Here is a 22,970-nt window from a genome sequence, read left to right as displayed (position 1 = left end):
AAGGCCAGGTGTGGTGACTCATGCCTGTAATCCCAGCACTTTGGGAGGCCGAGGCGGGTGGATCACTTCAGGTCAGGAGTTTGAGACCAGCCTGAGCAACATGGTGAAACCCCGTCTCTACTATTAAAAAAACAGAAAACAAACAAACAAACAACAACAAAAACAAAATTAGCCAGGCGTGGTGGCGGTTGCCCGCAATACCAGCTACTCGGGAAGCTGAGGCAGGAGCATCGCTTGAACCCGGGAGGTGGAGTTTGCAGTGAGCCCAGATCGTGCCATTGCACTCCAGCCGGGGCAACAAGAGCAAAACTCCGTCTCAAAAAAAAAAGTATTTAAATATTATGTATTATTTGGACACAATAAAAAAAATTGGCAAAAAATATTCTTTATCTTTGTTGTTTTTTTCTCTTTTTACCGCTCTCCCCCAATATTGCTCCCTGTCTAGCGCCTCTCCGCAGCGTCGCCTCTGACTCTGCCCTGGGTTCAGGCTGCTTCTGGTCATTTGCGTGATGGCCTCGAGGGGGCGCTGCTTCCCCACTCATGCGCAGGACTCCGTCAGTTTAACTGGGTTTGTTAACATCTCCCAGTTTAGATTCCTCTTCTGCAAAGTGGGTATTATAATGTTAGCCACGCAGGGATGACGAAGGAAGTGCAGTTGACCGTTGAACAACACGAGTTTGAACTGTACGGATGTACTTAGGCGTGGATTTTTTTCCACCTCTGCCACCCCTGAGACAGCAAGACCAAGCCCTCCTTCTGTTCTTCTTCCTCCTCCTCCTCCTTCTCCTTCTCCTTAGCCTGCTCAAGGTGAAGACGACAAGGATGAACACTTTTGTGATGATCCACATCCACTTCATCCATAGTAAATATGTTTTCTCTTCCTTTGAAGTTTGGACGGGCACAGTGGCTCACTCCTGTAATCCCAGCACTTTAGAGGCCAAGACGGGTGGATCACCTGAGGCCAGGAGTTCAAGACCAGCCTAGCCAACATGGCAAAACCCTGCCTTTACTAAAAATACAAAAATTAGCCAGGCGTGGTGGTGGGCGCCTATAATCCCAGCTACTCAGAGGCTGAGGCAGGATAATCACTTGAACCCAGGAGGCAGAGGTTGCAGTGAGTTGAGGTCATGCCACCGCACTCCAGCCTGGGCAGCAGAGTGAGACTCCATCTCAAATAATGAAACAAACAAACAAACAAAAAACAAAACAAATACAAAACACCAGAATTTTTTTAGTGACATTTGCTTTTCTCTAGCTTACTTATTGCAAGAATACAATATATAATACATAGAATGTAGAAAATCAGTGTTCATTCCGAGGCGGGCGGATCACGAGGTCAGGAGATGGAGACCACGGTGAAACCCCGTCTCTACCAAAAAATACAAAAAATTAGCCAGGCGTGGTGGCGGGTGCCTGTAGTCCCAGCTACTCGGAGAGGCTAAGGCAGGAGAATGGCGTGAACCCGGGAGTCGGAGCTTGCAGTGAGCCGAGATTGCGCCACTGCACTCCAGCCTGGGCGACAGAGCGAGACTCCGTCTCAAAAAAAAAAAAAAAAAAAAAAAGAAAATCAGTGTTCATTGACCATTTATGTCATCAGTAAGGCTTTTGGTCAATAGTAGGCTGTTGGTAGTCAAAAGTTACATGCAGATTTTTGACTGTAGGGGTGAGCTTGGCACTCCTAACCCCTGTGTTTGTTCTAAGGTTGACTACACAGAAAGCCCCTAGCCCTGGGCTCATGGTTACTCAATGCATAAGGATAATCACGATTTTTTTTTTTTTTTAATAAAACAGGGTCTTGCTCTGTCACCTAGGCTGGAGTGCAGTGGTGCAGTCACAGCTCACTGCAGCCTCAACCTCTTGGGCTCAAGTGATCCTCCCACCTCATCCTGCCCAGTAGCTGGGACTACAGGCATGCACCACCAAGTCTGGCGAATTTTTATTTTTTGTAGAGATAGGATCTCACTATGTTGCCCAGGCTGGTCTCAAACTCCTGGGCTCAAGCAATCCGCCTGCCTCAGCCTCCCAAAATGCTGGTATTACAGGCATGAGCCAACATTCCCAGTCACTATTTTTTTTTTTTTTTTTGAGACAGTCTCACTCTGTCCTCCAGGCTGGAGTGCAGTGGTGTGATCTCAGCTCACTGCAACCTCCACCTCCTGGGTTCAAGCAATTCTTGTGCCTCCGCTGGGATTACAGGCATGCACCACCACGCCTGGCTAATTTTTTTTTTTTTTTTTTGTATTTTTAGTAGAGATGGGATTTCACCATGTTGGCCAGGCTGGTCTCAAACTCCAGGCCTCAAGTGATCGTCCCGCCTGGGCCTCCCAAAGTGCTGGGATTGCAGGCATGAATCAGTGTGCCCAGACCCAGCCACTATTTTTTAAGAGTACAAAATTGAAGCATATTCTGATAGGGAATTTAAAACACTCACTAAAGTAGGCAGAATAGTACAATGAACTGCAGCCCACCCTAACCACCATCACCCCCTATTCAACCTCACCAACCCCGCCCCCGTCCCATTTGCCTTCCTGTCAGGTATTATTTTGAAGCAAATCTCAGTTATCTTATCATTCCATAAATATTTTGTTATATGTCTCTAAAACATACACACTCTTTTTTTTCTTTTTTTTTTTTTTTGGAGACAGGGTCTCGCTCTGTTGCCCAAGCTGGAGCACAGTGGTGTGATCATGACTCATTGCAGCCTCAACTTCCCGGGTTCAAGTGATCCTTCCACCTCAGAGTAGCTGGGACCACAGGCACACGCCACCATGTCTAGTTAATTTTTTACTTTTTGTAAAAATGGAGTCTCAATATGTTGGCCAGTCTGGTCTTGAACTTGTCAGCTTAAGTGATCCTCCTGCCTTGGCCTCCCAAACTGCTGGGATAACAGGCATGAGGCACTGCACCTGGCCCAGACCCTTTAAAAGCCTAGGGCATGGTGGCTCATGCCTGTAATCCCAGCACTTTGGGAGGCTGAGGCGGGTGCATCACCTGAGGTCAGGAGTTCCAGACCAGCCTGACCAACATGGTGAAACCCCGTCTCTACTAAAAATACTAAATATTAGCCAGGCGTGGTGGTGGGCACATGTAATCCCAGCTACTCGGGAGGGTGAGACAGGAGAATTGCTTGAACGTGGGAGGCAGAGGCTGCAGTAAGCCAAGATCACACCATTACACTCCAGCCTGGGTGACAAGAGCAAAACTCTGTTTCAAAAAACAAAAACAAAAACAAGAAACCTCACCACAATACCATTGTCACACTCCAAAAACTTTGCCAATAATTTTTTAATATCTATAGATTCCAGTTTGGCCAATAACTGTTGAGTTTTCATATCCGAATTTGACTGTTAGCTCACTTCCTTGCCAAGGAAACTTGGGAAATTGTTTAACTTCTTTGAAGCCTATTTTCTTTCTTCTTCTTCTTTTTTTTTTTTTTTTTTTTGAGATGGAGTCTCGCTCTGTCGCCTAGGCTGGAGTGCAATGGTGTGATATCAGTTCACTGCAACCTCTGCCTTCCGGGTTCACGCGATTCTCCTGCCTCAGCCTCCCGAGTAGCTGGGATTACAGGCGCTCGCCCACCATACCCAGCTAATTTTTGTATTTTTAGTAGAGACGGGGTTTCACCATGTTGGTCTGGAAGCTTATTTTCATCATTGATGAACTGGGATAGTAAATTGAAGCCCCGAGATTGCTTGGAGTATTGGAGACAGTATGTTTCCTAAAATTTCAGCACGTAAAACTTCTTTTCTTTTCTTTTTTTTTTTTTTTAAAGAGACAGGGTTTTGCTCTGTTGCCCAGGCTAGAGTACAGTGAGGCAATCATATCTCACTGCAGCCTTGACTTTCTGGGCTCAAGTAATCCTCCCACCTCAACCTCCCTAGTCGTTGGGACTACAGGCACACATCAGCACGCCCAGCTAATTTTTCGTTATTGTTGTTGTTGTAGAGATGGGGGTCTCACTATGTTGCCCAGGCTGGTCTTGAACTCCTGGCCTTGAGTGATCCTCCCACCTTGGCCTCCCCAGTAGCTGGGACTACAGGAGCATGCCACTGTTCCTGGCAGCACCTGAAACTTCTTTATTTTTTTTGAGATGGAGTGCAGTGTGGCTCTGTCGTCCAGGCTGGAGTGCAGTGGCGTAATTCCTGCTCGCTGCAACCTCCACCTCCCAGGTTTCACTGATCCTCCTCCCTCAGCCTCCAAAGTAGCTGGGATTACAGATGCCTACCACCGTGCCTGGCTAATTTTTGTTTTTAGTAGAGACAGGGTCTCACCATATTGGCCAGGCTGGTCTTAAACTCCTGACCTCAGGTGATTCGCCCACCTCGGCCTCCCAAAGTGCTGGGATTACAGGCGTGAGCCACTGCGCCTAACCAAGCATCTGAAACTTCTATCCTCAAATATAGTAACATTATTAAATATAGTAACATTATTAGTAAATATAATAGCTTTATTATTTCTGTCGGTAGAGCAGTGATTCTCAAGGTGGGGCAGTGAGGGAGGGGTTGATTCTGTTCCCTAGGGGACACTCAGCAATGACGGAAAACATTTGCGGTTGTCGTGATTGGAGCACGAGCGTGCTACTCGCATCTTGTGGATGGAGGCCAGGGATGCTGCTCAACACAGGACAGGTCCCCCAACAAGGAATAGTCTGGTCTCAAATGTAGGCAGTTTTGAGGTCAGGAAAGCCTGGTCTAGACAGATTACCTTAACACTCACTGGAACCTTGACCTTGGAGGCCGAACTGGGATTGACTCCCAACTCTATCGCTTGTTGAGTGAAACTGGCAGGAGTGATTTGTTTTTGTGTTTGAGATGGAGTCTTGCTCTGTTGCCCAGGCTGGAGTGCAGTGGTGCGATCTCAGCTCGCTGCAACCTCCACCTACCGGGTTCAAATTCTTGTGCCTCATCCTCCCAAGTAGCTGGGATTACAGACGTGCGTTACCACACCCACCTAATTTTTGTATTTTTAGTAGAGATGGGGTCTCACCATGTTGGCCAGGCCGGTCTTGAGCTCCTGACCTCAGGTAATCCACCTGCCTTGGCCTCCCAAAGTGCTGGGATTACAGGTGTGAGCGACCATTCCCAGCATTGGAGGTTTTTTGTTTGTTGATTTGTGTGTGTTTTTTTTTTTTTGAGACGACGTCTCGCTCTGTCACCCAGGCTACAGTGCAGTGGTGCGATCTCGGCTCACTGCAAGCTCCACCTTCCAGGTTCACGCCATTCTCCTGCCTCAGCTTCCGAGTAGCTGGGACTACAGGCGCAAACCACCACACCCGGCTAATTTTTTGTATTTTTTTTTTTATTAGTAGAGATGGGGTTTCACTGTGTTAGCCAGGATGGTTTTGATCTCCTGACCTCGTGATCCACCCGCCTCGGCCTCCCAAAGTGCTGGGATTACTGGCGTGAGCCACCGTGCCCGGCCGATTTGTGGGTTTTTGAGACAAAGTCTTGCTCTGTCGCCCAGGCTGGAGTGGAGTGGCAGGATCTGGGCTCATTGCAACCACCGACTCCCAGGTTCAAACAATTCTTGTGCCTCAGCCTCCTAAGTAGCTGGGATTACAGGCGTGCGTCACCACGCCCAGCTAATTTTTGTATTTTTAGTAGAGATAGGGGTCTTACCATATTGGCCAGTCTGGTCTTGAATGCCTGACCTCGGGTGATCCACCCGCCTTGGCCTCCCAAAGTGCTGGGATTACAGGCATGAGCCACTGTGCCTGGCCTTGGAGTTTTAATGGTAATTAATCATGGCTAACATCTCACGGGCCCTTCCTGTGATGTAGGTGTGGTGTTAGTCTCACTCTCTATATAAACGCTTTTCACTGTCTCACCAACCCAGGAGGTTAGTGAGAAAATTCAAGTGCAGAGTAGTGAAGCGTCACAGGCAAGGGACTTCACTGTTGTGCATCTTGTTTTCTTCATCCGTGAAACAGGATCATAATGTCCATCTCTTGGGGTAATAATGTGGACTGCTAAGGCCAAATGCCAACCAACTGGCACCTCCTAGACCGTCAGCAAATGGCATCTTTTACGAGGAGTCGTATCAGCCTGGCACACAATGGTTAACCACCAAGTCTGGGCTGAATGCCCAGCTAAGCTGGTGCCCAAGCGCAAACAATTTCTTTCATTATCCCAGTTGCTGGGAGAATTGGGCAAGGAGAGACCCATAAAATACCCAAAACAAAAGTTACTAGGATAGCCAGGGGCTTGTCTTCCGGGTGGCGCCGAGGCCAGGAAACTGTCCTCTCTAACCTATTTCCCCGGAGGAGTCTAAATTGGTCGTTCAACTACCAGCAAGGGCTAAAGAGAGGCTGGAGCCCCCAGGACAGCCAGAACGCTGACACTGCAAAGGGCCTCTGTCCTTACTGGGGAAGCCCAGTCTTGCTCAGCTGTCTTCTTCAGCAACAAACAGAAGTCAAGAAAGAGAAACAGTTGTGGAGGAACCTGTTGTGATGATAATTTACTGAGCACCTACTATGTGCCAGGCATGCCAACCTTACCAGACAACATCCTTGGGCTCATGGAATTAACTTTCTCGTGGGAGAGACAAACAATAACACGTAGAAACATATCAGCTGGTGGTGAGTACCATGCAGAAAATTAAAATAGAGCGATGGCATTGGGAGTGACTTAAGGGGTCACTACGCAATGGGATGGTCAGAGACAGCCTCTCAGGAGGAGGTAGCATTGAAGCTAAAATGTGAACAATATGAACAGATGCAGCATAGAGCATTAAAGTACAGGACGTGCAAAGGCCCTGAGGTTGAAATAAGCTAAATGCATTAGACTAGGGGTTCTCAAGTAAGGGGAATTCTGCCCCCTAGGGGACATTGCAGTGTCTAGGGAGACTTTTTTTTTGAGACGGAGTCTCGCTCTGTCGCTAGGCTGGAGTGCAGTGGCGCGATCTTAGTCACTGCAAGCTCTGCCTCCCAGGTTCACGCCATTCTCCTGCCTCAGCCTCCCGAGTAGGTGGGACTACAGGTGTCCACCACACGTCCAGCTAATTTTCTGTATTTTTAGTAGAAATGGGGTTTCACTGTGTTAGCCAGGATGGTCTCGATCTCCTGACCTCATGATCCACCCTCCTCGGCCTCCCAAAGTGCTGGGATGACAGGCGTGAGCCACCGCGCCCGGACGAGACTTTTTGTTTTTGAGATGGAGTCTTGCTCTGTTGCCCAGGCTGGAGTGCAGTGGCACGATCTCGGCTCACTGCAACCTCTGCTTCCCAGGTTCAAGCGATTCTCCTGCCTCAGGCTTCTGAGTAGCTGGGATTACAGGTGCATGCCACCACGCCAGCTAATTTTTGTAGTTTTAGTAGAGATGGGGTTTCACTAAGTTGGCCAGGCTGGTCTCAAACTCCTGGCCTCAAGCAGTCTGCCTGTTTTGGCCTCTCAAAGTGCTGGGATTAGAGGTGTGAGCCACCACACCCAGCCTAGGGATACTTTTTAATTGTGACGACTTTGGTGGTGGTGGTGGGGGTGTGCTGTTGAAATCTAGTGGGTGGAGGCCGGAAATGCTTTGCAACATCCTAAAATGCATGGGACAATTGCCACCACAGAGGATGATCTGGCCTCAAATGTCTGTCATACTGAGATGGAGGAAGTCTGGGAGAGAGACTAGGAAAAAGCCTAGAGGTGAAAGTCAAGGTCAAAGACTCTGATCCTCCTACGATCATCAGGAGGCAGTAACCGAGGGAGCGTGGCCAAGCGCTGAAGTGAATTCGGGTCCAAGGAGCCTGCTGGGACCCAGGAAAACGAGAGAAGGAACAGAAATCGTGGTGGAGGCAAATTCAAGGTCAGAAGATTGGGCAGAAGGTGCTAAGAGAGGTCTGGAGAGATGCTGGGACCCAGAACTGGGGCCTCAGTGAGATCAGCAGGCTGCAGCTAAACTGTGGTAACCGGGTGAGTTGTGGGAAGGTGGCTGGGGGGCCGGGCTGGGTTTATGGGGGTGGGGTCCCTGGAGGAGAGGAGTCTGACCAGCACTCGTTCCCTGACTCTGCCCTTCTAGCTGGTGAGAAAGTTCTCACTCTAAGCTGCAGTTTTCTCATCTGTTGAATGGTGACACTCAACTCTATTTACTGGGCCTTTACTGCTGAGAAAATAATTAACTGGCTGCATGTGGTGGTTCATGCCTCTAATCCCAGCACTTTGGGAGGCTGAGGCAGGAGGATGGCTTGAGGCCAAGAGTTCAAGACCAGCCTGAGCAACATAGTGAGACTCCTGTCTCTACAAAAAATAAAAAACTTAAGCCTAGCATGGTGGCACATGCCTATAGTTCCAGCTACTTGAGAGGCTGAGGCAGGAGGATGGTTTGAGTCCAGCAGTTCAAGGCTGCAGTGAGCTATGATCATGTCACTGCACTCTAATCTGGGCAATGGAGTGAGACCCTATCTCTTAAAAAAAAAAAACACAAAACTAGCTAGGCATGGTGGTGTGTGCCTGTTAGTCCCAGCTACTCAGGAGGCTGAGGTAGGAGGATCACTTGAGGACAAGAGATGGAGCCTGCAGTGAGCCACAATAGTACCACTGCACTCCAGCCTGGGCGACAGAGCAAGACTGGATTCTTTTTTTTTGAGACGGTCTTGCTCTGTCACCCAGGCTGGAGTGCAATGGCGCGATCTCAGCTCACTGCAATGTCCGCTTCCTGGTTTCAACCAATTCTCCTGCCTCAGCCTCCCTGAGTAGCTGGGATTACAGGCATGCACCATCATGCCCAGCTAATTTTGTATTTTTAGTAGAGGTGGGGTTTCTCCATGTTGGCCAGGCTGGTCTCAAACTCCTGACCTCAGGTGATCTGCCCGCCTTGGCCTCCCAAAGTGCTGGGATTACAGATGTGAGCCACTGTGCCTGGCTGACCCTGACTCTTAAAAAAGAATTAGGCCGGGTGCGGTGGCTCACACTTGTAATCCCAGCACTTGGGGAGGCCGAGGCGGGCGGATCACGAGGTCAGGAGATCAAGACCACGGTGAAACCCCGTCTCTACTAAAAATACAAAAAATTAGCCAGGCGTGGTGGCGGGCGCCTGTAGTCCCAGCTACTCGGAGAGGCTGAGGCAGGAGAATGGCGTGAACCCGGGAGGCGGAGCTTGCAGTGAGCCGAGATTGCGCCACTGCACTCCAGCCTGGGCGACAGAGCAAGACTCCATCTCAAAAAAAAAAAAAAAAAAAGAATTAACTCAGTAGGCCTGAGTTGTCCATACCCCACACATTAAAGTTGTAGCTCTGGACCTGCTCCTGGGAAGTGACCTCTAAGCCCTAGGAATGGGATAAGGGTGTCTTTGTTTACCTGGAGAGCCTTTGCTCACACTAGATACTAACAACATGACTTAGAGAGGGAGCTTTAAGTCACGCAATATTGGTTGACCTCTGGAGGGGCTGCGGATTAAGGCCAGCTATGCAGGTGGTCAATCATGTCTACATGACCAACCCCCAATAAAAACCCCAGACACCAAGGTTCAGGAGAGCTTTCCTAGTTGGTGGCAAACTATTCATGTTGTCACACATCACTGCTGGGAGATTTAAGTGCTGGCCATACAACTTCACTGGGAGGGGACAACTGAAATCTCACACCTGGTCTCTTTTGGACCCTGCCCTGGATGCCTCTTCCTGTGCCTGATCTTATTTTATTTTTTGAGGCAGAGTCTCTCTCTGTTGCCCAGTGGTGGCTCACTGCAGCCTCAACCTCCTGTGCTCAAGTGATTCTCCCATCTCAGCCTCCCAAGTAGCTAGGACCACAGACACGAATCACCATGCCCAGCTGATTTTTTTGCTGTTGTTGAAATAGGGTCTGGCTCTGTTGCCGAGGCTGGAGTACAGTGTCGCGATCTTGGCTCGCTGCAACCTCTGTCTCCCAGGCTCAAGTGATCCTCTCACCTCAGCCTTGTGAATAGCTGGGACCACAGGTGTGCACCACATCTGGCTAATTTTTAAATTTTTTGTAGAGATGGGGTTTCACCATGTTGCCCAGGCTGGTCTTGAACCCTTGGACTCCCAAAGTGCTGGGATTACAGGTGTGAGCCACCACGTCTGACCCTGGATACTTTTTTTATTTTGTAGAGACTCTGTCTCCCTGTGTTGCCCAGGCTGGTCTTGAACTCCTGGGCTCAAGCAATCCCCACCTCAACCTCTCAAAGTGCCGAGATTACAGGCATGAGCCACTGCGCCTGGTCCCTTGGCTGATTTTAATTTATATCCATTCATCATAACCTATGAGTACCTATTTTACAGCTTTTTCTGTTTTGTTTTGTTTTGTTTTGTTTTGAGATGGACTGTCCCTCTATTGCCAAGGCTGGGTGTAGTGTGATCTCAGCTCACTGCAACCTCCACCTCCCTGGTTCAAGCGATTCTGGTGTCTCAGCCCCCCAGGTAGCTGGGATTACAGACGTGCACCGTCATGCCTGGCTAATTTTTGTATTTTTAGTAGAGACGGGGTTTCACCATGTTGGCCTGGCTGGTCTCCGACTCCTAACCTCAAGTGATTGGCCCCGCCTTGGCCTCCCAAAGTCCTGGGATTACAGGCGTGAGCCACCTCGCCTGGGCTATCACACCATTTTAGAATTCTCTGAGTCCTAAGGAATCATGGAGCTTGAGGGTGCTCTTGGGGATCCCTCAATGGCAGAGTCTGTCCTGGGTGGACAAGGCAGGGAAGGGAAGTCAAGGCAGAGAGGATAGTAAAAGCAAAGACACAAAGGTTTGAAAATACAGTTGACCCAGTAGAATCAATATCACTGTTTTGTTGAGTGCTCACTAATGCTGGGCATTTTACAGACCCAACCGCCTTGTTGATGTTTTGTTCAAGGTGGATATTTTCGGCATAATTTTGATCTGCTAACACATTGCGTATATTGCTGCAGAGACGAGCGCCCTGAATGGCTCTTATTTTCATTTCACAGACCATGCGGCTGATGCCCTGGGAGGGAGGCCACTTGCTTAAGTCCTCCAGGAGGGCCATGGAGGAGCCGGCATTCAAACCAGGCTCATGGATGCCAAGGTATACGTGTGTTCTCTCTGCCTCCAGCAGTGGTTTGCTGCTGTTGTGAAGAGGTTGGGCAGGATTCAGGTCGCCAGAGCATTTTCAATAATGTCAGATCATGGCTGGGCGTGGGGGCTCACGCCTGTAGTATCAGCACTTTGGGAGGCTCAGGTGAGAGGATCGCTTGTTGCCAGGAGCCTGCCAAGTTCCAGCCTTGAACTCAACCCAGTGAGACCCCATCTCTAAAAAAAAAAAAAATTTTTTTTGAGACGAAGTTTCGCTCGTGTTGCCCAGGCTGGAGTGTAATGGTGTGATCTCGGCTCACTGCAACCTCCACCTCCCAGGTTCAAGTAATTCTCCTGCCTCAGCCTCCCAAGTAGCTGGGACTACAGGCATGTGCCACCACGCCCGGCTAATTTTTTGTATTTTTAGTAGAGATGGGGTTTCACCATGTTGGCCAGGCTGGTCTGGAACTCCTGACCTCAGGTGATCCACCTGCTTCTGCCTCCCAAAGTGCTGGGATTACAGGCGTGAGCCACTGTGCCTGGCCAAAAATTCTTATTTTATTTTATTTTTTAATATTTTGAGACAGAGTCTCACTCTGTCTCCCAGGCTGGAGTGCAGTGGTATGATCTTGGCTCACTGCAACCTCTCTGCCTCCCAGGTTCAAGCAATTCCCTTGCATCAGTCTCTCGAATAGCTGGGACTACAGGTGTGCACCACCATGGTCAGCTAATTTTTGTATTTTTAGTAGAGACAAGGTTGGCCAGGCTGATCCTAGACTCCTAGGCTCAAATGATTCTCCCGTCTTGGTCTCCCAAAGTGCTGGAATTATAGGCATGATCCACTGTGCCCAGACTCTATACAAATTTTTTTTTTTTTTTAATTAGCCAGACATGATGGTGCACACCTGTAGTCCCAGCTACTTGGGAGGCTGAGATGGGAGGATCGCTTGAGCCCAGGAGATCCAGGCTACAGTGAGCTATGATCACACCACTGCACTCCAGCCTGGGTGGCAGAGCAAGACTCTGTATCACGTAACAACAAACCTCCTGCAGGCAAAGATAACTAGCTAGAGTTTATTTATTTATTTAATTTTGTTGTTCATTTATTTATTTATTTATTTTTGAGATGGAGTCTCCCTCTGTCACTCAGGCTGGAATGCAGTGGCACGATTTTGGCTCACTTCAACCTCTGCCTCCCAGGTTCAAGCTATGCTCCTGCCTCAGCCTCCTGAGTAGCTAGGACTACAGGGGCACACGACCACGCCTGGCTTATTTCTGTATTTTTACTAGAGATGGGGTTTCACCATGTTGGCCAGGCTGGTCTTGAACTCATGACCTCAAGTGATCCATCTACCTTGGCCTCCCAAAGTGGTGGGATTACAGGCACGTGATTGTAGCTCACAGCAGCCTTGAACTCTTGGGCTCATGCAATCCTCCTATCTCAGCTTCCCAAGTGGCTGGGACAACAGGCAGGCACCATCATGCCATAGCTACATTGCTTTTTTGTTTGTTTGTTTTTTGTTTTTTTTTAGACAGAGTTTCATTCCTGTCGCCCAGGCTGGAGTGCAGTGGCACGATCTTGGCTCACTGCAACCTCTGCCTCCCGAGTTCAAGTGATTCTCCTGCCTCAGCCTCCGGAGTAGCTAGGATTACAGGCACGCACCACCACACACGGCTAATTTTGTATTTTTAGAAGAGTCAGCGTATCTGCATGTCGGTCAGGCTGGTCTCGAACTCTTGACCTCAGGTGATCTGCCCACCTTGGCCTCCCAAAGTGCTGGGATTGCAGGCGTGAGCCACAGCTCCTGGCCCATGGCTCTATTTTTAAAAAACTTTTTTTTGCAGAGATGAGGTCTCACTGTGTTGCCCCGGCTGGTCTTGAACTCCTGGCTCAAGAGATCCTCCTGCCCTGGCCTCTTGAATAGCTGGGCTACTGGAACAAGCCACCGTGCCCAGCTACTAGAGTTGATTTAAAACTGTTTTCTTTCTTTTTTTCTTTTTTCTTTTGAGATGGAGTCTCCCTCTGTCACCAGGCCGGAGTGCAGTGGTGTGATCTCAGTTCACTGCAACCTCCACCTCCTGAGTTCAAGCGATTCTCCTGCCTCAGCCTCCCAAGTAGCTGGGATTACAGGCCTGCACCACCATGCCCGGCTAATTTTTGTATTTTTCATAGAGACGGGGTTTCACCATGTTGGCCAGGCTGGTTTGAACTCCTGACCTCAAGTGATCCACCCATCTCGGCCTCCCAAAGTGCTGGGATTACAGGCATGAGCCACTGCGTCTGGCCTAAAACTGGTTTCTCAGTTTTTCAACACTGCTGACAACTGGGGACGGATCCTTCTTTGTTGGGGCTTCCTGGGCATTGTTAGATGTTGAGCAGCATCCCTGGTCTCCACCCACGTGATGCCAGTAGCATCCTCCAGTCGTGGCAACTGGAAAGGTCTCCAGACATTGCAGGTGTCCCCTGGGGGCTGAATGGTCCCCAAGTGAGAACCCCTGGTTGAAATAGTATGCGCGGTGCCTGGTCGTGGAAGGACTTTGCCTCGTGGGAGGGGGTGGTAAGGGCAGGATCGGGTGGGACTTTCGTCAAGCGTTTGTCTTTCTTGTCTGGGCTGTGGGGCTGGGCATGGCTCCCAGCCTCTCCTCTGCACACCTGGGCTCAGGCTCAACTTACATGGGTAGGCCCCAGGGGACCCGGGTGTTCGAGAGGTTGGCTGGTCCCTGGGCCCCAATGCCCAGCACTGGGAAGCCACAGTTGCTATGGTGACCACTGCGCTCTGAGGACGAGGAGCTGGGAAGAGGACTCCCGTGCCTAGAGGAGCCAACATCCAGAGGTCTTGGCGGGGAGGCCACTGTCTAATATCCCTCCATGAGTGCTTGCAGACCAAGGAAAGCAGTGGAGAGGAGCTGGTTCAGCTCCCCAGAGGCACTGGAGGTGGTGGGGGCTGCAGGTCACGGGGGAGCCTCGGAAGGTGAAACTGCCTCCCCTTTCCTGATGGCCCTGCCTGGCTGGCCTACCAGGAAGCCTGCCTGGCTGCTGGCGTGAGGTCTCTGAGCCCCACGCCCTTCCAGGGGAAGAGTCATCTTGGTGTGTAGGCAGCAATGAGCGTGGGCCCCCTCAGCCCGAGTACCCGCCGGCGGCTTCTGCAGGGTGAAGCCGGCCCCCTCCCAGCACCTCCACCCAGCGGTGTGACCATCTTCATCAGTTCCACAGTCTCAGGTAAGGTGCAGGGTACAGATGGGGGCTCAGAGGCAGGTGGGCACTCTCAGGCAGTGTCAGGGCAATGGGCACGGCTCATGGAGTCCTTTAAGAGACCTAGACATGAATCAAGTATCGTGTTTCACGCCTGTAATCCCAGCACTTTGGGAGGCTGAGGCGGGTGGATCACTTGAGGTCAAGAGTTGAAGACCAACCTGGGCAACATGGCGAAACCCCGTCTCTACTAAAAATACAAAAAATTAGCCGGGCGTGGTGGTGGGTGCCTGTAATCCCGGCTACTGGAGAGACAGGAGAATCCCTTGAACCTGGAGGCAGAGGTTGCAGTGAGCCAAGATCGCGCCACAGCACTCCAGCCTGGGCAACAGAGCAAGACTCTGTCTCAAAAAACAAAATAAACCAAAAACTCAAAAAGGAGATATTAGATAATAGCATGCTGCTACACAGCACTGCCCAACTCCACATTCAGTGAAGTCAGTTGGCAACTTGATATTAATCAGGGTGGAGTATTTAAACCACGGAAATTGGCAGAAAATACAAATAGGATTTTTAAAAATTTGTTTTGGAGAACAGAGTATTATGGAACATTTGCTGGGTCACTGCTCTTTTTTTTTTTTCTGTCGCCCAGGCTGGCGTGCAGTGGTGCGATCTGGACTCACTATTACCTCTATCTCCCAGGTTCAAGGGATTCTCCTGCCTCAGCCTCCCGAGCAGCTGAGATTACAGCCACCTGCCACCATGTCCGACTAATTTTTGTATTTTTAGTAGAGATGGGGTTTCACCATGCTGACCAGGCTGCTGTCGAACTCCTGACCTCAGGTCATCCGCCCCACTCGGCCTCCCAAAGTGCTGGGATTACAGGCGTAAGCCACCATGCCTGGCCACACCACTCTATGTATATGTGCTCTCATAGAAATTACATCCTGGTTCAGGGAATGGACACATAAATTAAGTAACTGCAGGCCAGGCGTGGTGCCTCACGCCTGTAATCCCAGCACTTTGGGAGGCTGAGGTGGGCAAATCACGAGGTCAGGAGATTGAGACCATACTGGCTAACACGGTGAAACCCCGTCTCTACTAAAAATACAAAAAAATTAGCCAGGCATGGTGGCGGACGCCTGTAGTCCCAGCTGCTCGGGAGGCCGAGGCAAGAGAATGGCGTGAACCCAGGAGACTGAGCTTGCAGCGAGCCGAGATCATGCCACTGCACTCCAGCCTGGGCAACAGAGCAAGGCTCCATCTCAAAAAAAAAAAAAAATAAAGTAATTGCAGCTTGTGGGCCAGGTGTGGTGGTTCACACCTGCAATCCCAGCACATTGGGAAACCTCGATGATGTGAATGCAGCTCAGGTAGTGACTCATGTGGGAGCCTCCTGGACCCTCTGTTTCCTCCTCAAGAAGCCAGACTGAGAACCCAACTTGATAGAGTTGCTGTGAGTGGCATATGATGTTACAACTAATATTTATGACCAACGTACTGTGTGTTAGGCTCAAAAACTGCCAGAATCTTGCCACAGCTGCATGGCCCTGTGTGACCGGACCCTGCTCACCCTCACCAACCTTATCTCCTGTGGTCACCCCCTTGTCTATCTGTTGTACCCACACCAGAACCCACAGATCCGGGAACCCACAAGGCCCTGGGGGGCCCATATCAGGGCTATCACTCTCACGGTTCCCTCTTCTCCTTCTTATTCTGATCCTTTGGGTCTCAGTGCAAACACCCCCTCTTCAGGGAGCCCTTCTCTGCCCCTCAATGTAAAGTAGATTTGTCCCTCTGAGGTGGGTGGATTGCTTGAGCTCAGGAGTTCAAGACCAGCCTGAGCAACATGGCAAGGCCCCATCTTTACAAAAAGTAAAAAAAAAAAAAAAAAAGTGGCTGGGTACAGTGGCTCATGCCTGTAATCCCAGCACTTTAGGGGGCCGAGGCACCTGAGGTCGGGAGTTTGAGACCAGCGTGACCAACATGGTGAAACCCCATCTCTACTAAAAATACAAAAATTAGCCCAGTGTGGTGGTGTGCGCCTATAATCCCAGCTACTCAGGAGGCTGAGGCAGGAGAATCGCTTGAATCTGGTAGGCGGAGGTTGCAGTTAGCCGAGATTGTGCCACTGCATTCCAGCCTGGGCAACACAACGAGACTCTGTCTCAAAAAAAAAAAAAAGAGAAAAGAAAAGAAAGAGAGGGAAGGAAGGAAGGAAGGAAGGAAGGAAGGAAGGAAGGAAGGAAGGAAGGGAAGGGAAAGATTTGTTCCTGTTATTCTCTTGCCTAACCCACCCATGTGTTTTCAACAGCACTCTTCACAAACTGCAATTACTTTTTAAAACTATTTATTTATGGGCCGGGCGCAGTGGCTCACACCTGTAATCCCAGCACTTTGGGAGGCCGAGGTGGGCAGATCACAAGGTCAGGAGATCGAAACCTTCCTGGCCAACATGATGAAACCCCGTCTCTACTAAAACACAAAAAATTAGCCAGGTGTGGTGGCGCACGCCTGTAATCCCAGCTACTTGGGAGGCTGAGGCAGGGGAATTGCTTGAACCAAGGAGGCGGAGGTTGCAGTGAGCTGAGATCACGCCACTGCACTCCAGCCTGGTGACAGAGCAAGACTCCATCTCAAAAAACAAACAAACAAGCATACAAACAAAAAAAAAACAACAAAAAAAACCCAAAATCTATTTATGTATTTATTTATTGTGCCCCTTGGTTAAGCATAAGGGGTACAATGGCAAACAAGATATAATCCAATGGGCACGGTGGCTCACTCCTGTAATCCCAGTGCTTTGAGAGGCCAAAGCAATTGGATTGCTTGAGCCTAGGAGTCTGAGACCAGCCTAGAAAACATAGTGAGACTCCTTCTCTACAAAAAATTTTAAAAAATGTATATGGCTGTGGTGGTGCACCCCTATAATCCCAGCTACTTGGGAGGCTGAGGTGGGAGGATTGACTGATGCTAGGAGTTTGAGGTTACAGTGAGCTATGATTGCACCACTGCACTCCAGCCTGGGTGATGGAGTGAGACCTGTCCCTTAAAAAATTTTTTTTAGAAAATGTATGTAGGGCTGGGTACAGTGGCTCATGTCTGTAATCCCAACATTTTGGGAGGCTGAGGCGGGAAGATGGCTTGATTCCAGGAGTTCAAGACCAGCCTAGGAAACATAAGGAGATTCCACAAAATAAATAAAATAACTGCCTATGGCGATTTTTTTCTTTTTCTTTCTTTTTTTTTTTTGAGATGGTGGCGGCAGATGAGGCTTTAGCCATAGGCCAGGCGCAGTGGCTCACGCCTGTAATCCCAACACTTTGGGAGGCAGAGGAGAGAGGATCTCTTGAGGCCAGGAACTCGAGACCAGCCTGGGCAACATAGCGAGATCTCATTCTCCACAAAAAAGGGGAAAAAAGACAAAAGTAAATCAATAAAATAAAAGCAGAGCTATTAGGCTGGGAAGAGTTCTGAGTCCTTTCCACTAATACCTTCCATGCCTTTCCTTGCAGATATGGACGCAGAGAGGGAAGCCCTGCAGAGCACTGCCTACCCTGAAGTGCAGACCTTCTGCCAGAAGCACGGCTTGATGTTTGAGGTAACCAGAAGTCACTCCGCGCTCCATGCTTTTTTTTTTTTGGCACATAGTCCTTGTTCTGTCGCCAGGCTGGAGTGCAGTGGCACGATCGCGGCTCACTGCAACCTCCGCCTCCTGGGTTCAGGCAATTCTCCTGCCTCAGCCTCTTGAGTAGCTGGGATTACAGGCGTGCGCCACCACGCCCAGCTAATTTTTGTATTTTTAGTAGAGACAGGGTTTCACCGTGTTGGCCAGGATGGTCTTGATCTCTTGACCTTGTGATCTGCCCGCCTCGGCCTCCCAAAGTGCTGGGATTACAGGTGTAAGCCACTGAGCCCGGCCCCATGCTTTTTTTTTTTTTTTTTTTGAGACGGAGTCTAGCTCTGCCACCCAGGCTGGAGTGCAATGGTGCAATCTCAGCTCACTGCAACCTCCGCCTCCAGGGTTCAAGCGATTCTCCCGCCTCAGCCTCCTGAGTAGCTGGGATTACAGGTGCCTGCCACCATGCCCCGCTATCCATGCTCTTTTAATGCTTTATTGTTGAGTTTTAAAATTCACAGTGATTTTTAAACAAAGGTCCCACATGTTCTTTTTGCACCGAGTCCCGTAGATTCTGTAGTTGGTCCTGGAGATCCGGCTGTGGAGATAAAAATCCTTGGGACTGTAAAAAGGCAGGTGGAACCAGGCGTGGTGGCTGACGCCTGTAATCCCAGCACTTTGGGAGGCCAAGGCGGGCAGATCACTTGAGATCAGAAGCTTGAAACTAGCCTGGGCAACATGATGAAACTCTGTGTCTACTAAAAATACAAAAATTAGCCGGGCGTGGTGGCTCATGGCCTGTAGTCCCAGCTACTCAGGAGGCTGAGGCAGGAGAATCACCTGAACTTGGGAAGCGGAGATTGCAGTGAGCTGAGAGCAAGCCACTGCACTCCAGCCTGGGTGACAGAGCGAGGCTCCGTCTCAAAAAAAAAAAAAAAAAAAAAAAATGGCAGGTGGAGGGGTTACAGCCGTGTGCACCGTGCTTGGTTAGCGTGGCAGGTGGTGTAGAAAAGTGAGTAGGAGTGAATGCTTTGGAACACAGATTCATCGCTGCCTCCCTTGCAGTGTGACCTTGGGCGTGTCATTTAACTGTCCGTTGTTGTTGCTGCTGTTTTTGTCTTGCCTTCAGGGCTTCCTGGCCCTCTTCGTACTGGGCTTCAGGAGGAGTATAAGAGGGCTTTGCGATTTGGGGGATGGGCATGGAGGTGGGACATGCCTTTTTCTAGAACGCCGATGGTGTACCTGTTTGGCACAGTCCCAAAACAGTAGGAGCCCCTAACGGTGTCTCCTTGTACCAATCCCTGGCTAGGGAAATTTTTTTTTTTTCAGACGAGGTCCAGTGGATGACAGAGCAAGACTTCATCTCAAAAAAACAAAAAAAAACAGTGCAGTGGTGTGATCTCACAGCTCACTGCAACCTTGACCTTCTGGGCTCAAGGGATCCTCCTGTCTCAGCCTCCTGAGGAGCTGAAACTACAGGCATGCAGCACTATCCCTGGCTAACCGGAGATGTTTCTGCCTGCACATTTCCCTGTGGAAACTGATGAACATCTTTGGAGTCTCAGCTTAACTTGAGGCTGCCTTCTTGCTATTTATGAGAATGATTCGTTGCACCAAAGTCCCATTTGGTTAAAAGATGAGGCCAGGCACAGTGGCTAACACCTGTATTCCCAGTGCTTTGGGAGGCCAAGGCAGGAGGATTGCTGGAGGCCAGGAGTTTGATACCAACCTGGGTAATATAACAAGATCCCGTCTCTATAAAATTAAAAAAAATGAGCTGGGTATAGTGACGCCCACCTGTAGTCCCAGCTACTAGGGAGGCTGGGGTGAGAGGATCACTTGAACCCAGGAGTTTGAGGCTGCAGTGAGCTGTGATGGAGCCACTGCACTCTAGCCTGGGTGCCAGATTGGGATGCTGTCTTAAAAAAAAAAAAGCATCTGGGCCGGGCACAGTGGCTCATGCCTATAATCCCAGCACTTTGGGAGGCCAAGGCAGGTAGATCACCTGAGGTCAGGAGTTCAAGACCAGCCTGGCCAACGTGGTGAAACTCCCTCTCTACTAAAAATACAAAAATTAGCCAGGTGTGGTGACACACACCTGTAATCCCAGCTACTCGGGAGGCTGGGGCAGGAGAATTGCTTGAACCTGGGAGGTGGTGGCTGCAGTGAGCCGAGATAATGCCACTGCACTCCAGCCTAGGCAACAGAGTGAGACTCTGTCTCAAAAAAAAAAATAATAAATAAAATAAAGTGGATTTTTGGGTAAAAAAGAAAAGAAAAGGAAAAAGATGCATGATTGTTATGGTTTGTATATTTATTACTAAGAAAGAAGCAGTGCTGGAAATTCCACTCTGCCCACCACTGATCATGAGACACACTTCAATGTCAAAGGCACTATGGAAGCATCAGCACTGAGAGCTGATGAAATGGTCAAGCTTTTCTGTTTAGTGCCCACGCCGGTGCTCTGACGCGGATGCTGTCAACATCCTCCACACGCACATCGGGAGACGGCGGTCCCTCTGGAGGCACAAGCTCCTTCTGGAGGCTTGCTCCTGACCCCTTTTCCTTTCCTGCTCCTCTAACTCATTGTTCCTCCCCCTTTCTTCCTCCAGTCACATTGAGTACTGCTGGCCTCTCACTGCTTGTCTTAGGAATCTATGTGTCTTTCTCTCAGTGCTAAAGAATTCAGGGAGGCAGGGACTGTTGCGAGTTGTCTTTGTCTCCCTGTCACCCCAGGCTTCCGCAGGGTCAGCTTTGCCTACTTGGACTGAGCTGTTGTGCCCAGCCTCCCCATGGCGAGCAGGCACAAATGAACCGCAAGCGTGCAGTTGCCAAGGAGACCTTGCTACGTCCAGTGCTGGCCAAACTAAACACCCTCCTTTGCAAGGAAAGCTTTGTGAACAAGTGTGGACACGTCCTTGCTTTCAAAGCAACAGTTTGAAGATGGCCAAGTTCCTTTTTTAAAAAAGCTTTTCTGGCAGGGCGCAGTGGCTCACGCCTGTAATCCCAGCACTCTGGGAGGCCGAGGTGGGCAGATCACGAGGTCAGGAGATTGAGACCATCCTGGCTAACACGGTGAAACCCCATCTCTACTAAAAAATGCAAAAAATTAGCCAGGCGTGGTGGCAGGCGCCTGTAGTCCCAGCTACTCGGGAGGCTGAGGCAGGAGAATGGCGTGAACCCGGGAGGCAGAGCTTGCAGTGAGCCAAGATTGCGCCACTGCACTCCAGCCTGGGTGACAGAGCAACACTCCACCTCAAAAAAGAAAAAAAAAAAAAAGATTTTCTTTCTTTTTTTTTTTTTTCTGTTTTTCTTGCAACAGGGTGTCGCTCTGTCACCCAGGCTGGAGTGCAGGGGTGCAATCACAGCTCACTGCAGCTTTCTGGGCTCAGGTGATCCTCGTGTCTCAGCCTCTCAAGTATCTGAGACTACAGGCACACACCACTACACCTGACTATTTATTTATTTATTTATTTTTGTAGAGACAACGTCTCCCTATATTGTCTAGGCTGGTCTTAAACTCCTGGCCTCAAGAGATCCTCCTGCCTTGGCCTCCCATAGTGCTGGGATTATAGGGGTGAGCCACTTCGCCCTGCCTCTGTTCTATTTTTTTTTAATTTTAATTAACCTACTTTTTTATTTCTTAATTTTTATTTTTTTAGAGATGAGGTCTTGCTACATTGCCCAACCTGGTCTTGATCTCCTGGGCTCAAGCAATCCTCATGCTTCAGCCTCCAGAGTAGCTGGGATTATAGGCACATGCCACCGTGCCCGACTAAATGTTTATAAATAAACTTCTGAATTTGGAATTCAGGCTTACAGGAAACGCATGGACAGTACAGAGTTCCCATACACCCCACACTCTGTGTCTCCTAACATTTTACCTAACCACAGCACAATCAACTATGTTGTTACAACTATGAAATGAACTTTGAGGCCAGGTGCAGTAGCTCGCGCCTGTAATCCTAACATTTTGGGAGGCTGAGGCAGACAGATCACTTGAGATCAGGAGTTTGAGACCAGCCTGGCCAACATAGTGAAACTTTATCTCTAATAAAAATACAAAAAAATTAGCCAGGCGTGGTGGCGCACGCCTGTAATCCCAGCTACTGGGGAGGCTGAGGCAGGAGAATTGCTTGAACTCGGGAGGCAGAGGTTGCAGTGAGCTGAGAGTGCACCACTAAGCTCCAGCCTGGGCGACAGAGCAAGACTCTGTCCCCCCAACCAAAAAAAAAAAAAAAAAAAAAAAAGAAAGAAAGAAATCAGGCTGGGGGCAGTGGCTCACGCCTGTAATCCCAGCGTTTTGGGAGGCCAAGGTGGGTGGATCACCTGAAGTCAAGAGTTTGAGACCAGCCTGGCCAATATGGTGAAACCTTATCTCTACTAAAAATACAAAAAATTAGCCAGGCATGGTGGTGTGCGCCTGTAGTTCCAGCTACTCAGGAGACTGAGGCATAAGAATCACTTGAACCCAGTAGGCAAAAGTTACAATGAGCCAAGATCATGCCACTGGAAGGAAGGAAGGAAGGAAGGAAGGAAGGAAGGAAGGAAGGAAGGATTTTCCAGTGAGACAGGATCGCACCACTGCACTCCAGCCTGGGCAACATAGCAAGACTCCATCTCAAAAAAAAAAAAAAAAAGAGAAATCAACATTGGTACCTGACTGTTAACCTCCTGACTTTATTCAAATGTTGCCAGCTCTTCTATCTGTCTTTTCTGGTGAAGAATCCCATCCAGGGTGCCCCATTGCATTTCATTGTCTTATTGCCCTAGTCTCCTCTGGTCTGTGTCAATTTCTCAGTCACCTTATTTCTCATGACCTTGGCAGTCTTTTTCCTTCCTTCCTTCCTTCCTTCCTTCCTTCCTTCCTCTCTCTCTCTCTTTCTTTCTTTTGACAGAGTCTGGCTCTGTTGTCCAGGCTGGCGTGCAGTAGTACAATAAGAGCTCACTGCAACCTCTGCCTTGTGGGCTCAATTGATCTTCCCACCTCAGCCTCCCGAGTAGCTGGGACTACAGGTGCCCACCACCATGCTTGGCTTTGACTGGCAGGGCATCTTGAAGAATGCCCTTCCCTCCAGTCTGGGTCTGTCTGTTATTTTTCTCACAATTATACTGAGGTTATGAATTTGGTTCAAGTTCTTTTAATCCAGACATCTCCCTACAGGAAGAGGCTATCAAAAATTTTTG

At 49.5% G+C, this 22,970-nt stretch overlaps 1 protein-coding gene across 8 annotated transcripts in view; it reads left to right on the top strand.

Annotated features, from left to right (window-relative positions):
• The first annotated feature begins 6,190 nt into the window (after positions 1-6,190).
• The window catches only part of NWD1 (NACHT and WD repeat domain containing 1), a 99,244-nt gene continuing 82,464 nt past the window's right edge, over positions 6,191-22,970 (top strand). For 3 of the 8 annotated variants that reach the window (XM_030820515.1, XM_030820511.1, XM_030820507.1), the window contains exons 1-2: positions 6,192-6,577; positions 17,680-17,765. In XM_030820515.1, coding sequence (XP_030676375.1) covers positions 6,484-6,577; positions 17,680-17,765 — 180 coding nt within the window. In that variant the 5' untranslated portion in view covers positions 6,192-6,483. Of the gene's footprint in view, positions 6,578-7,674; positions 7,898-10,886; positions 10,985-17,679; positions 17,766-22,970 lie in introns of all 8 variants that reach the window. The other 5 variants (XM_030820509.1, XM_030820513.1, XM_030820510.1 and 2 more) reach the window with 5 other exon arrangements.

The sequence above is a fragment of the Nomascus leucogenys genome, chromosome 10, assembly GCF_006542625.1.
Source record: "Nomascus leucogenys isolate Asia chromosome 10, Asia_NLE_v1, whole genome shotgun sequence".
Taxonomy (NCBI): Eukaryota; Metazoa; Chordata; class Mammalia; order Primates; family Hylobatidae; genus Nomascus; species Nomascus leucogenys.
This window is presented reverse-complemented; position numbering and strand designations above follow the sequence as displayed.